This window comes from Primulina tabacum, chromosome 5 (genome assembly GCF_025594145.1).
Source record: "Primulina tabacum isolate GXHZ01 chromosome 5, ASM2559414v2, whole genome shotgun sequence".
In the NCBI taxonomy this organism is placed as follows: Eukaryota; Viridiplantae; Streptophyta; class Magnoliopsida; order Lamiales; family Gesneriaceae; genus Primulina; species Primulina tabacum.
Window position 1 is genome coordinate 24955242 of NC_134554.1, and position 14222 is coordinate 24969463.

The 14222-nt window shown below is 41.7% G+C and overlaps 1 protein-coding gene across 2 annotated transcripts; it reads left to right on the forward strand.

Moving 5' to 3' along the window:
• Positions 1-239: 239 nt before the first annotated feature.
• Positions 240-13728, forward strand: LOC142547363 (uncharacterized). 2 transcript variants are annotated; one of them, XM_075655621.1, is made up of 5 exons: positions 240-464; positions 1861-1978; positions 2413-2509; positions 2733-2819; positions 3732-3815. In XM_075655621.1, the coding sequence occupies exons 1-5, from the start codon at positions 404-406 to the stop codon at positions 3798-3800; spliced, it is 432 nt and encodes a 143-aa protein (XP_075511736.1). In that variant the 5' UTR covers positions 240-403; the 3' UTR covers positions 3801-3815. The 2 variants fall into 2 exon arrangements, with proteins under 2 accessions (XP_075511736.1, XP_075511735.1); XM_075655620.1 differs by lacking the exon at positions 3732-3815 and adding an exon at positions 13338-13728 and having other exon boundaries at positions 248-464.
• The last annotated feature ends 494 nt before the right edge of the window (positions 13729-14222 follow it).

The window sequence follows — 14222 nt, forward strand, 5'->3', positions numbered from 1 at the left end:
ATTATTTTATCTAAGAACGATTCATGAGTAAACTAACGAACATATTCATGAGCTAACAAGTCGACTATTATAAAATTTGAGCTTGATTTGTTTATTTTAACAAGTTTCTTTGAACGAGATAAAAAAACTTTTATCGAATATAGATTGAAACAACTCATGATGAACTTGATTCATTTACATTTTCATAATTAGGCATATGGTCCGATCCAAATCCCTTTATCCGGGTCCGGTACAGACTCAGTCTCGTGCCACGTTGCATTTATGATGCAGCTTCGATTTCACCGAAGGATAAAAGAACAAGAGGATTATGCCATTTCACTAGCTCCGCCCCCTGTTTTTCCTTCAATACTTCGATTTGGTCGCTCCCATTCAGGATTTCCTCTCTGAATTTTTAGTTGCAACAATGGCTGCTCTGTCCAATTCGTTCGTGATTTCTAAGACTCATGCTCTGCGTTTGTCGTCCGGTAAATCTACTGATTCCTTTCGTTTTTTGGCTTGGTGGTGTTCTTCGATGTTTTTAATTGGTGAAGTTTGATTATTTGTGTTTGGATGTGGATGAACTTCAATTTGTTTGGCTTGTGCCTCTTTCCCCTGGTTTGCTGTCGTCTAAGTGTACTTTTTTGTATTGTTTTTTACGTTCTTCAACGATATATATTAGAAAAAGAGTTTATTGTTTGTTGAATTGATTAAACGTAAAGTGTTTAATAGTGTGGGCCAAAGTTGATCGACTTGGTTCAGAATTTCAGCTGATAAAGGGCAATATGGTACCGTTTTCACAATCTTTCTGCATCAATAAAATTCTTAGAATGGCGTGAGAGCAGAATTCGAACAGTACAGTTGGTGATTTAGTATTATCTTCTGATTGTTAAGAGTGCTAGCAAGATAGGCGCAATCAGAGTTCTGTTGATTTTAAAAAAATGTTGACCTTTTTCAGCTCATTGTTGTGTCTTGTTTGGTTGAGCTTGTTCCTTTGTTTTGTTGCTCCAGATGTTGTCAATAATATTGGATGATACTGTGATTACTGGAATTTCGAATCCCTCGAAGAGCAAGATGAATCTTCTGGGAATGGCTTACGAGAAATCTAATTTCATAAGATAACACCACATAAATTTCTTCAAGTTCTGATGGTTTACAAATGTTCCTTTCCCCTTGTTGCAGATTGATTTTCCAATTGACAAAAAACTACACGCTTGCACCTCACTTTGTCATGTGCTAAATTAGCATGACTCAAGAATATTTTAAATAAAGATTGTGAAAATCGTAAATTATCTTGTTTGTACATCCTCTTGGTAACTGCTCGAAAATGCTTTTGGCGATGTATTGTCTTTTCTCTCCCTGGACATACCTTATTGGCTTGTCTAGAACTGAAATATTACTTCATTAACATACTTAATGGTTGGACACTGTGATCAGTAAACCATTATATATGCTCGATTGGAAACCTCAGCACATTATCATTATCTTTCTGTTCGCTTAAGAAGTACTACACTGTATCTTGGGTAATAATGTCGCTGAAAGCAAAGTATGAGGACATGGATTGAGTTAGGTAAAATGAAGGTTCCATCGCTCCTTTGGTGCGAAAAGCTTGAATTTGGAAAATGCAAATTCCAAGGATCTCCCTTGATCTTGACCCAAGAATGTTCTAATTCGCCTGAATTATCTTGTCTGCCTTGCCCTTTCAACTTTTCATGTGGAGATGCTTGAGAACAAAAGAATTGATGACCTTTAAAATACAGAAAAATATAATTCCATCGAATTATGTCACTTTGCTGATTATTTACTTTCAAAGCCTCTGCCCGAATGCTGTCAGGCATGATAATCATAATTATCAAGTGAGTGTAACATAGTTCGTCTTGTCAGGTTCCTTTTTGAAGTCAGGAGACCAATGTGCAGATCACAACTACTTGGGTTTCAGTTCAAAGGACACCAGCAAATCTTTATCCCAGAAAAGGAGGCTCGTTGTTCAAGCAAGTTATTGGTATCATCTTCAGATTCGATTACCATTTCTGTTAGTCTGACTGAATTAAAGTTGATTTAACTTTCTAATTGTGGTTGTTAGTTGTAACCTCCCCTCCCCTACAAACTAACCTTAAACAGTTATTAGATGGATAAATAATTCACCTTTCTATTTGTTTGAATCTTATGTGGACATGCTTTCTTCTTTGACATAATTTTTGGACCCTGGAGGATTCCAGGGGAGCTAAGAGGGTTGATAATCTAAATTTACAAACTATTTCTTTATGAGGTTCTTATAATGAATGATGAGGACATTTCTGATTTTCTAATGAGATGAATCTCAAACTGGCTCAGGGGTCTAAGTAGTAATGAGTAGCAAGAGTACTACTGAATGTTTTTAATATCTTTTAAGAGAAGTTTCTAACAGTTTGTCGGGGCTTGATTTTTTTTATTCAGTGATAGTGGAAAGCAAAGTGGTGCAAGTGCCTTTGTTGGTGGATTTGTTTTAGGGGGATTAATTGTAGGCACTCTTGGTTGCGTCTATGCCCCTCAGGTGATAATTCTCAAACAGTGATAACTATTGTCTTTGCATCAAGTTGCTTTCTCTATGAGCCGTTCATGTTCATTTTATTATTCATAAAGATCCTTACCTTAGAAACTATGTTCTTTTTTGTTTCATATAGATTTTGTTTTGTGTTGTCATTGCATGATTGTTCCAACTTGAAGGTGGAAGATGACTACATTTTGATGCAACTGGCTTTTTTTCCCTTTCACAGATCAGCAAGGCTTTAACTGGTACTGATAAGAAGGATCTCATGAAAAAATTACCCAAATTTTTATATGACGAAGAAAAAGCTTTGGAGGTGAGCCACTTTCTTATCTCCTGTTTGCGTAGAAGTTTTTTTGGTTAAAAAAGCTCTATAAACAATTTATTTTCTGTTTACTTCGTCATAGCTTGATTTGACTTGGTTTGCTGAAGAGAAAGTTTCTTCAAATTTTTCATTATGTTTACAAATGAATTTAATAGCTTCTACATCAATTGTATGATGTTTGTAACCAATACGACTATATACTTTCTTTGGACATTTTGACCCAAAAATGTGTTGTTTGGTGTTATGATCCTCCCGAATGGAACTAGGATTATGATATTTGGATTCCCACAAATAAAAGAAAATATACTATTTTATTCCACTGATATAACAACCCAGAGTTTTCACTCTGTTACAATCAGCCTCTCACACTTAACAAAATGCTAGTGACTCACTCAATAGAAGGAACAACTGAATACCTCTCTCTACCCGACCTCCCTCTCATTTCATACTTCTCTCTCACGTGTTTCCCCCCTCCCTCTCAGACGATACGCCACCGTCCCCACTTTCTTCAAAACGTGATAAGGTCCATAGTACCTAGCTGCGAGCTTCTGGAACACCCTTGTACAAACTGAATTTTGGCGGTGTGGTCGTAGCTTCAGATACACCACATCACCTTCTTGAAAGTGAACCTCCCTACAGTTTTTGTTAGTGTACTTGGCCATCCACTATTGAGCCCGCTCAAGTTTATACTTGAGCTGCCTCAGAAGCTCATCCCTATCCTTCAATGCTTGTGAGACTACGGATACCTTAGTTTCCCCAGGTAGAAACTTAATTAGAGTAGGAGGTCTCCATCCATACAAGACTTCAAATGGGGTCATTCCAACAGCAGTTTCATAGGAAGCGTTGTACCAATACTCGGCCCAGTTCAACCACAGTAACCAACTCTTGGGTTGTTCGGAGCAGAAACAACGCAAATACGTCTCCACACATTTGTTCAAGGCTTCACTTTGTCCATCTGTCTCAGGATGGTAGGCCGTGCTCATTTTAAGATGAGTCCCTTGTAGCGTAAACAATTCAGACCAAAATAAACTCATGAACACTGCAACTCTGTCACTGACAATCGTCTTCGGGACCAATGTAATTTGATCACATTGCGTGTGAAAATTTCAGCCACACAGCTAGCAGTGTACGGGTGTTTACGTAGTAGAAAGTGTCCATACTTGGATAGCTTGTCAAATCACTACTAAGATCACTTCCAAACCTTTCGATTTCTGCAGACGAGTAATAAAATCCATAGCCAAATCTTCCCAGATTGCTTCTGCAATGGCCAAGGGTTGCAGCAACGTTGCAGGGTGTAGCAGCTTCATATTTTTGTTTTTGACACACTCCACACTCGAACACAAACTTACAGACTTCTTTCTTCAATCTTCATCCATGGCCAAAATAAATTATTTGCGATCTTTTTATACATCCGAAGGGCTCCCGAGTGTCCCCCAATAGGAGTAGCGTAGAATTCAATTAACAACTTTGAAACCCACGGTGATTTCCGAGGGACTACTAATCTTCCTTAAATAGCAAGCACCCATTAACCAAAGAGTAGTGTTTGCTACTGTCTTAAGCCATTCCCACTTTCTCGATGATCTGTTTAAGTCTTGGGTCATTGTTCACAGCCTCTCGAATCTCTTCTACTCCCATCCATTCCACTTTTGTTAAAGCATTCAATCCTCCCATTTCCTCTCTTCGAGATAACGCATTCGCTGCCCCATTATCTGCCCCAGCTCTATGCTTTATTTCAAACTCATAGCCCAACAGTTTGGGCCGCAAGTATTGCTTGTCCGGCATGGTTATACGTTGTTGTAATAAGTTCCTTAAGGGCTTGTGATCAGTTACCACTAGAAACTTACGTCCTAGCACATAGTGATGCCATTGTTGGACTGCCAATACTAATGCCATCAATTCCCTCTCATATGTAGGGCTTGGATAATGAAGCAATAGGCTTGCCCTCCTGAGCCAGCAGTGCCCCTACTCCTACCCCTGAAGCATCGCATTCTACCACAAATTCTTTAGAAAAATCGGGCATCCTCAGCACTGGAACAGTAATAAGAGCTTGTTTAAGCACCTGGAAAGCTCCTTGGGCTTTTTCATTCCACCCATAATCATTCCTTTTCAATTGCTCAGTGAGTGGTTTAGCAATCTTACCGTAGTCCTTGATGAATTTCCGGTAATATCCTGTCAACCCCAGAAACCCCCTCAGCCCTTTTGTGTTCTGTGGCTGCGGCCAATGTATCAACTTCTACCCCCTGGGCCGTGATTATATGTCCCAGATACTCAACTTGCCTCAACCCGAACTGGCATTTTTTTTGTTCAAAACTAGCTTGTGTCGCTGCATTAACTCCAACACTACTTCCACATGTTGCACATGTTCCTCCCAACCCTTACTGTAAATCAAAACATCATCAAAGAAACCAATACAAATTTTCGCAAATAAGGGCGAAATACCTCATTCATGGTCGCTTGGAAAGTGGTCTGAGCGTTTTTAAGCTGAAAAAGCATGGCCAAAAATTCGTAGTGGCCTTCATGTGTCCTGAACGCTGTTTTATGCACATTGGTAGCTTGAACTTGAATCTGGTGCTATCCAGATTTGAGGTCCAGCTTGGTAAAATTCGTCACTCCATGTAGCTCATCAAATAACTCCTCCACTGGAATTGGATACTTATCAACAATGGTAATGTCGTTCAATGCTCGGTAGTCGATGCAAAAACGCCAACTCCCATTTTTTTGACTAGTATAACCGGACTCGAGTATGGACTATTGTTGACCTGTATCACTCCCGATTTGAGCATTTCTCCCACCATATGTTCAATTTCATACTTCTGATGATGAGCGTATCGATATGGTCTTGCCGACACGGGCCCACAACCCTCTTTTATACTTATTGCTTGATCTTGCCCCCTATAGGGGGTAATTCACGAGGTTCCTGGAATATCCCCTCGTATTTAACAAGAATGTTGTAAATTGCTTCCTCACCTTCCCTCCTGTCTGCACCACCCGGTCTTCTCTCCACTTTCATTCCACTTGATTAACACTGTTCCACAGAATTCGACCTCACTAACCTTGGCAATTCCCTTGAAGGATACCATGGAACTACTAAGCGATGGATCCTCTTTTAAGATCACCGTTTGATCACGCCAGCTAAATCTCATCTCCATTTTAGTCCAATTCAGCAACACATCTCCCTATGTACGGAGCCAGTCAACTCCCAAAATGATATCAATTCCTCCCAACTCAAACAAGTGTCCTTCAATTTGAATTTGGCATTGCCCCATATTCACCTCCAACTCTCTGCTCACCCCTCGACGCAATACGCGACACCCATCCCCAAGAGACACCCCAAAAGACACGCTCTTGTCAATTACGAGCCCCAACTCTGCTATTAATTTTTTTGTAATGAAGTTGTGGCTTGCGTCACTGTCCACCATTGCTACTACCTCTCGACCAGCCACCTCCACCCTCATCTTCAAGGTTTGTGGATGATTTATGCCATAAACAGAATACAACGTCAGCTCTAGAGTGTTGTATTCAGCTTTGGGTTCCACTGCCTCCTCTGCTTCCCGCACCCTCTCTCCCATTTTTTCCTCTGTCTCAACTTGCTCCCACTCACCGTCTTCTCTTCCTCTTCCGCTAAAATCGTCACTTTTAGAAATTTGTTGGCACATCGGTGCAACGGGTGCTAGGGTTCCCCACATTTAAAACACAAACCCTTCTCTCGCCTGTGCAAGAACACCTGATGACACAATCCTGCCATCTCGAGTTTTTTGATATGGCATCCTCGTCGTCCCTCCATCTCGATCTCCTCACCACTTCCTCCTGAGTGACCCCAAGATCCACCCCCGTAAGATCGTGGTGTAAGTTGATTTTGTATCCTTTGCTCTCCTGGACTCACTGTCCCTGCACTGATATTGGGTTGTGAGTAATTTTTGTTACGGTCCCTATCATGCACTTTGTCATGATTGGCCCAGCCCACATTAGTTACTGTTAGAATTACTATTATTTTTTCCTAGTCATATTTGTATTTAGGATTTTATTTTATTCATTCTATATAAGGGTTTTATTTATTCATTCTATATTAGGATTTTATGTATTCTGTAATAGGAAAAGGTGCTAAATCCGGAATCCGGATTCTAAGCCTAATAGAAATAGGATTAGTAGAATCTTTTATTTTAATGAGAGATTTGATAGTGATCTCTACCATCTTTCTAATTACCGATTATTCTTGTATAAATACCAAGTTTGAGGAATAAAATATTCATTCAGCCAAATTCACAAAATTCACATGGTATCAGAGCTATAATCGATCCGATACTTTAAACCTTTCTTCTTTTCCGATTGCTCTTCTATTATGAGCTACCCGGAATTTTTCTTTGGAAGCTTTATGGCTGAGACATCTTCCCCGAACACTACAATTGATGGTGAATCTACCACAAATCCTACTGGTGGAGGCCACTCTTCCACCAATCTTAACCAGAATGAAATTTCCACCAATTTTTTGATCACTACCCATAAGCTTAATGGTACCAACTTTCTCCAGTGGTCCCAATCGGTCACCTTGTTCATCAAAGGACGAGGAAAAATTGGCCACCTCAATGGTACCACGACTGAACCTGCCAAAACCGACCCGTCCTACAATGCTTGGGAGATTGAGAATTCCATGGTTATGTCGTGGTTGATCAATTCCATGGAGCCCTCTATTGGTCGCTCCTATTTGTTTCTACCTTCAGCTTTGTGGGACGCTGTCAAGGATACATATTCAGATGTTGGGAACTCGGCTCAACTGTATGAGGTGACTGCTAAGATGCGGGATGCTAAGCAAGGATCCAAATCTGTCACTCAATATTTCAACGATCTCATGGCCTTGTGGATGGAATGCGATCTGTACTATGACTTTGAATGGAAGTGCTCTGCGGATCATGCTCGGTTCCTCAAATTGATCGAGAAAGACCGTGTCTTCCAATTCCTTGCTGGCCTTAATAAGGATCCCGATGAGGTTCGTGGTAGGATACTTGGCCGGGATCCTATCCCGACTCCGCGGGAGGTCTTCTCCGAGGTTCGTCGTGAAGAAAGCCGCCGTACGGTCATGCTCGGCTCCGAAGTCGCCTCTTTCGAGCCTTCTGCCATGGCCACCCAGGCCCCTGCCCCAGCCAAAGTTCGAACCAATGACTCCCAGAAATCGGGCAAATCTGACTATTTTGAGTGTGATTACTGTCATAAACCGTGGCACACTCGGGAGAAGTGTTGGGCCCTACATGGCAAGCCCCCAAAGTTACCATCGAGCTCGAAGACTACCGGAAAAGGTGTCGCTGTGGCTACTACAACCTCTCCAAGGTCTTCTGCCACTGCTCCTACGATTTTTTCCGCTGATCAAATTCATTAATTGCTGAGTCTCCTCAAGCCTACTCCTACTTCCTCATCGACTTCCCATGTTCGTCAAGGTAACATCCCTCGAGCTTTAGCTTCGCTCTTACACCATCGGCCATGGTTTATAGACTCCGGTGCCACCGATCACATGACGGGATGTTCCGAGTTGTTTTCTTCTTATACTCCCTGTTCGGGTCGGGATAAAGTCAAGGTTGCGGATGGCTCTTTTTCTTCAATTGCTGGCAAAGGCTCCATTACTATCTCACCCATCTTAACCCTTACCTCTGTTTTACATGTCCCTAATTTACATTGCAATTTACTATCCGTCAGTAAATTAACCGCTGATCTAGATTGCTCCTTACACTTTTCCCCTGATGTTTGTGTTTTTCAGGACCGTCGTTCGAGGAAGATGATTGGCAATGCTAGACGAGTGGATGACCACTACATCTTTCACCAAGAAGACAGCGCTGGTCCCATTTAAAAATCGGCCTTTACACTTAGGCTTTTTTTCTTTTTCTAATATTTGTCCAATTAAACTTTTACATTTTCGATTAGGTCATCCGAGCTTTCATTATTTAAAACATTTGTACCCTTCTTTGTTTACAAATAAAAATCCGTCTTCTTTTCAATGTGATATATGTCAATTGGCAAAGCACCATCGTGTTCACTATCCCCCACATCCATATACACCTTCTGCTCCATTTTCCCTTATACACAGTGATTTATGGGGTCCATCTCGGGTCCCGAGTTATACCAATAAAAGATGGTTTTTAACATTAATTGATGATCATACTCGATTTTGCTGGGTATTTATTCTTAAAGATAAATCAGAGGCAGCCCTCACATTTAAAAATTTCCACTCCTTTGTCAAAACTCAATTTCATACCGATATTCAAGTCCTACGGACTGATAACGGTCGTGAATACTTTAATTCCATCCTGGGGGAATACCTTATCTCTCACGGAATTCTTCACCACAGCTCTTGTCCCGATACCCCCCAACAAAATGGTGTCGCAGAGAGGAAAAATCGCCATTTACTTGAGGTTGCCTGCTCCCTCATGTTCCAATCTAAAGTTCCTACTCGTTTTTGGAACGATGCCGTGTTAACCGCTGCCTATTTGATTAATCGGCTACCATCCAAAGGCCTTCGCTTTAAAACTTCTTTTACATTATTTCACTCCTACTTCCCGCAGAACCGCTCTTTTACCTCCGTCGACCCTAAAGTTTTCGGTTGTACTGCCTTTGTCCTTAATACATCCCCCACTCGCTCCAAGTTCGATCCAAGAGCAATAAAATGCATTTTTTAGGTTATGCTCCTACGCAAAAGGGTTATCGATGTTATAATCCCATCACTAACAAATCTTTTGTTAGCATGGATGTTTCGTTCTTTGAAAACATTCCTTACTACGACTCGGTTACATCTCAGGGGGAGTGTGACCTTCCCGACCCTATTACCTACCATTACCCATTCCCCTCGTAACTCCACCTTCTTCGGTGTCGCCCCTGCCCTCTGACCAGGCCCCGGTTCTTCAGGTCTATTCCCCGCGCCGTCCTCCTGCCGATCCTTCAGGTCATGCCACTCCTCTACCACTGCCTGATTCCACTTCGATCGACTGATCCAGGTAATACATCTTCTCCCTTACCTACCCCGGTCTTTACTGATTTGGATGTTTCGATTGCTTTGCGAAAACCGACGCGGGCTTGTACCAGGACACCTTTATACCCCATGAATAATTTTATTTCTTTTGCTCACCTTTCCACTTCCTATCGAGCCTTTGCCTCTGCTATACAGACTACCCGTGTCCCTACCTCTATCGATGAGGCCATGGAGGATCCGAAATGGAAGGAGGCTGTTATGTCGGAGATGGATGCCTCGACTACTAATCATACGTGGGAAGTGGGTGTGTTACCCGCGGGGAAGCGTGCGGTTGGCTGCCGCTGGATTTTTACAATCAAGTATCATTCCGACGGTTCAATAGAGCGCTTCAAGGCTCGGTTAGTTGCCAAAGGTTATACCCAAACTTATGGGGTGGATTACGAGGAGACCTTTGCCCCCGGTGGCTAAGCTTAACACTGTCCGTGTTCTACTCTCACTTGCCTTTAATCTTGATTGGCCTCTTTATCAGCTTGATGTCAAGAATGCTTTCCTAAACGCTGAGCTTGAAGAAGAAGTTTATATGAAGCTCCCTCCGGGCTTCCTTGCAGACTCTCCTCCGGGTCATGTTTGTCGCCTTCGTAAGGCTATTTATGGCCATAAACAGTCTCCTCGGGCTTGGTTTGGGAAGTTTACATCAGTCATCACTACCCATGGTTATCCTCAGGCTCAATCGGACCACACCATGTTTTTTAAGCACTCTTCTCAGGGTCTGGTTTCGATTTTGATTGTGTATGTCGATGATATTGTTCTTACCGGCAGTGATCTTCCGGAGTTAGCAAGGCTTAAAGGAATTCTCAGTTCTACCTTTGTTATGAAGGACTTGGGACCGCTACGTTATTTTTTGGGAATGGAGGTCGCACGCTCATCTGAAGGGATTGCTCTGTCCCAAGCCAAGTATGTTCTCGACTTACTTCGCGACACAGGTCTCCTATATTGCAAACCTGTTACTGTTCCAATGGATCCTAATGAGAAATTGTGCGACGTTCCTAACGCTGATCCCGTGGACAAGTCTCGGTACCAACATTTGGTAGGCCGCCTCATTTACCTTGCACATACTCGCCCCGATATTGCTCACGCCGTGAATGTAGTCAGTCAATTCATGCATGACCCTTATGAACACCATCTTCAGGCTGTTTTTCGCATTCTCCATTACCTTAAGGGTACTCCGGGTTCGGGCCTTCATTTTCGCAAGAATTCCTCTCGGAATTTGTCGGCCTATACTGATGCGGACTGGGCAGGTTCGGTTCATGATCGCCGCTCCACGTCGGGTTACTGCACTTTTGTTTGGGGAAATTTGGTCACCTGTAAGAGCAAGAAACAATCTGTTGTTGCCCGCAGTAGCGCGGAGGCAGAATATCGAGCTATGGCTAACGGTGTGTGTGAGCTATTGTGGCTACAGATTCTACTTCGGGAGCTGCATCTGTCCTTCACTACTCCTCTCCGGTTATTCTGTGATAATAAGGCTGCTATCAGCATTGCTCATAATCCAGTCCAACATGACCGGACTAAACATATCGAGATTGATCGTCATTTTATCAAAGAAAAGATTGACACCGGGGAAATTTGTATTCTGTACGTCCCGTCCGATGGTCAACTTGCTGACATTCTTACGAAGAATCTTCATCGACCTCAGTTTGACTCATTTAAATCCAAGTTGCGCATGATCGACATCTATGCATCAACTTGAGGGGGAGTGTTAGAATTACTATTATTTTTTCCTAGTCAGATTTGTATTTAGGATTTTATTTTATTCATTCTATATTAGGATTTTATGTATTCATTCTATATTAAGGATTTTATGTATTCTATAATAGGAAAAGGTGCTAAATCCGGAATCTGGATTCTAAGCCTAATAGAAATAGGATTAGCAGAATCTTTTATTTTAATGAGAGATTTGGTAGTGATCTCTACCATCTTTCTAATTACCGATTATTCTTGTATAAATACCATGTTTGAAGGAATAAAATATTCATTCAGCCAAATTCACAGTTACCGATTTTTGTGCATAACCCAGGCCCTATCCCAATTTATTTCTTCCCCGATCCACTGCGGTTCCATACAATTCCTTCTCCAGCCCCCTTGTTAACATTGCCGATCCACTGTCGGGGCGCGTGCACAATGATCCTCCACCGTATCTCCTCCCTAAACCCACTCATGAAGTAGCCCAAACATTGATCCTCATGGACATCTCCAATATCGGCAATCAACATCTCAAAACGGTCGATGTAAGCGTCTAACAATTGCTGGCCTTGGTTTAGCGATGCCATTAGCTCGAAAGGATTTGCATCATATCCACGGTATCGTTTGATCATTTCTTTCGCAAACCTGTCCCAATTCATGTTTGGGATCCTTACCTTCATCCAAGGGAACCAATGCACCGTGGTACCATGCATACAAATGTAAGCCAATTTTAGCCTACGTTCCAGAGGCATAATCAAAGTACTGCTCCATCCTCCCCAGCCATCCCAACGGATCCTCACCTTCAAACCCAGGTAATTCAAATTTTTTTTTATGTTATTCTCACTTCCTCAGCAACTTCTTCTCGCCCCCTACCTGGCGCGCCACGCTCTCATCTCTCCCGTGCATCTCGCTTCCTACTCCCTGCTGCCCTCCACCTTCATTGCTAATAATAGTTCTGATCCGGCAGGTCGGACCAATGTTCTGATCCTCCACCTTCATTCCGCCGCTCTTTCGAATCCGGCAGGTCGGACCAATGTTCTGATCCTCCCTAATGGAACTTGGATTATGATATTTGGATTCCCACAAATAAAAGAAAATATACTATTTTATTCCACCGAGATAACAACCCAGAGTTTTCACTCTGTTACAATCGGCCTCTCACATTAATAAATTGCTGGTGACTCACTCAACAGAAGGAATAACTGAATACCTCTCTCTACCCAACCTCCCTCTCATTTTATACTTCTCTCTCACGTGTTTTCCCCCTCCCTCTCCAAACATACACGTTTACAATCTTGGGCTGGGGCCTGTCTATCTCTTCATCTATTGGGCGTGATAATTTTGGAGTAACTGGGCTCAATAAGTCCGGGGCCATTACATTTGGAGGTGTGATGTATCGTTCAAGTCTTTTAGTAATCCCATAGTTGTATCATTCAAAAGTGATTGCTCTTCAAACCCCAGAACAAGAGAGAGTCGAGTGGTGAATATGTCTTACATCATCTGAATAGAACATTTTGTAATTTTATGCGTTATCTGTATCATTTACCCGAGTTACCTGCCTATATTTCTGAGGCCTGAAAGGGATATAGTTAAAAACTGTTCGACGGAAATGATAATTTCATTTTTGTTTTCTTTCTGGAGCTCGATGTCTTGTCATTAAACTAACTATTCTGAGCTATATATTAGCCGTGACACTGATATTATGGGAAAACCGGCTGAATCAATTACCATGGATCGCATGGTAATTGATTGTGTGAAGATGCTTACTTGTATTGCTCCACCTTTATAACGGACTCATGCACTATTCCTATCAACAGAAACAACGCAAGAAACTGGCTGAGAAGATCGATCAGCTCAACTCTGCTATAGATAATGTGTCCAATCAGTTACGATCAGAAGAACCACCGCCAAATGGATCCGTAGTGAGCTCAGACGACATTGAAGCTATTATCTAAGGCTATGTCGGTTACCCTCTTCTATAATCACATCCTGTAGTTAGGTGACTACTGTTCTACCTGGGGATACCGCGTTTTGCAACTTTCTACTTGCTATCCATTGATAAATGCTGATGCTTTGTGATACTTGGATTTCTTTTTCCCATGTTTTCTGCTCTTCGTGTCAAAGTAGATGCTACAATTTACAGAAATAATACGTTGTGTTGGCCGTATAGTGTTACATTACACTTGTATGTACTTTCCCTTCATGTTCTGGTTTCCTGGCCCTGCCCGCGCACAAATGTGTGTGTGTGTGTGTGTATGTGCGTGTATATATATATGTATGAGAGCATTGCTAATCACATGACATTGAGCACAATGATCTCTAAACCAATGTTCAAAAAAAATAAGTTTAGGCCATGTGTAAGCAGGATCAAGTATTAAGTTTGAGTAAGACCGGGCTTCAAGCCCACTGGTGTCACCCTTGGGCTGGTTCTCACCCTTGTAAAACATTGTAGTGGATGAGTCTTCTGTTTAAGAATGCCTATAAAACGTACACTTTACACTTTTTAGTTACTATAACTATCACGATTATATATTAACTAATATTAATATATGTTCGTATATTATTTGGCAGAATAAAATATTAAATTCTTTGTCTAAATTATTTGTAAGATGTCGCCATTGATCAGCAAATAAATGATTGTGAATATGATATTTTTGTATTTTTGATAAGTTGTAATTTTATGTATGTGACCTTAAATTGAT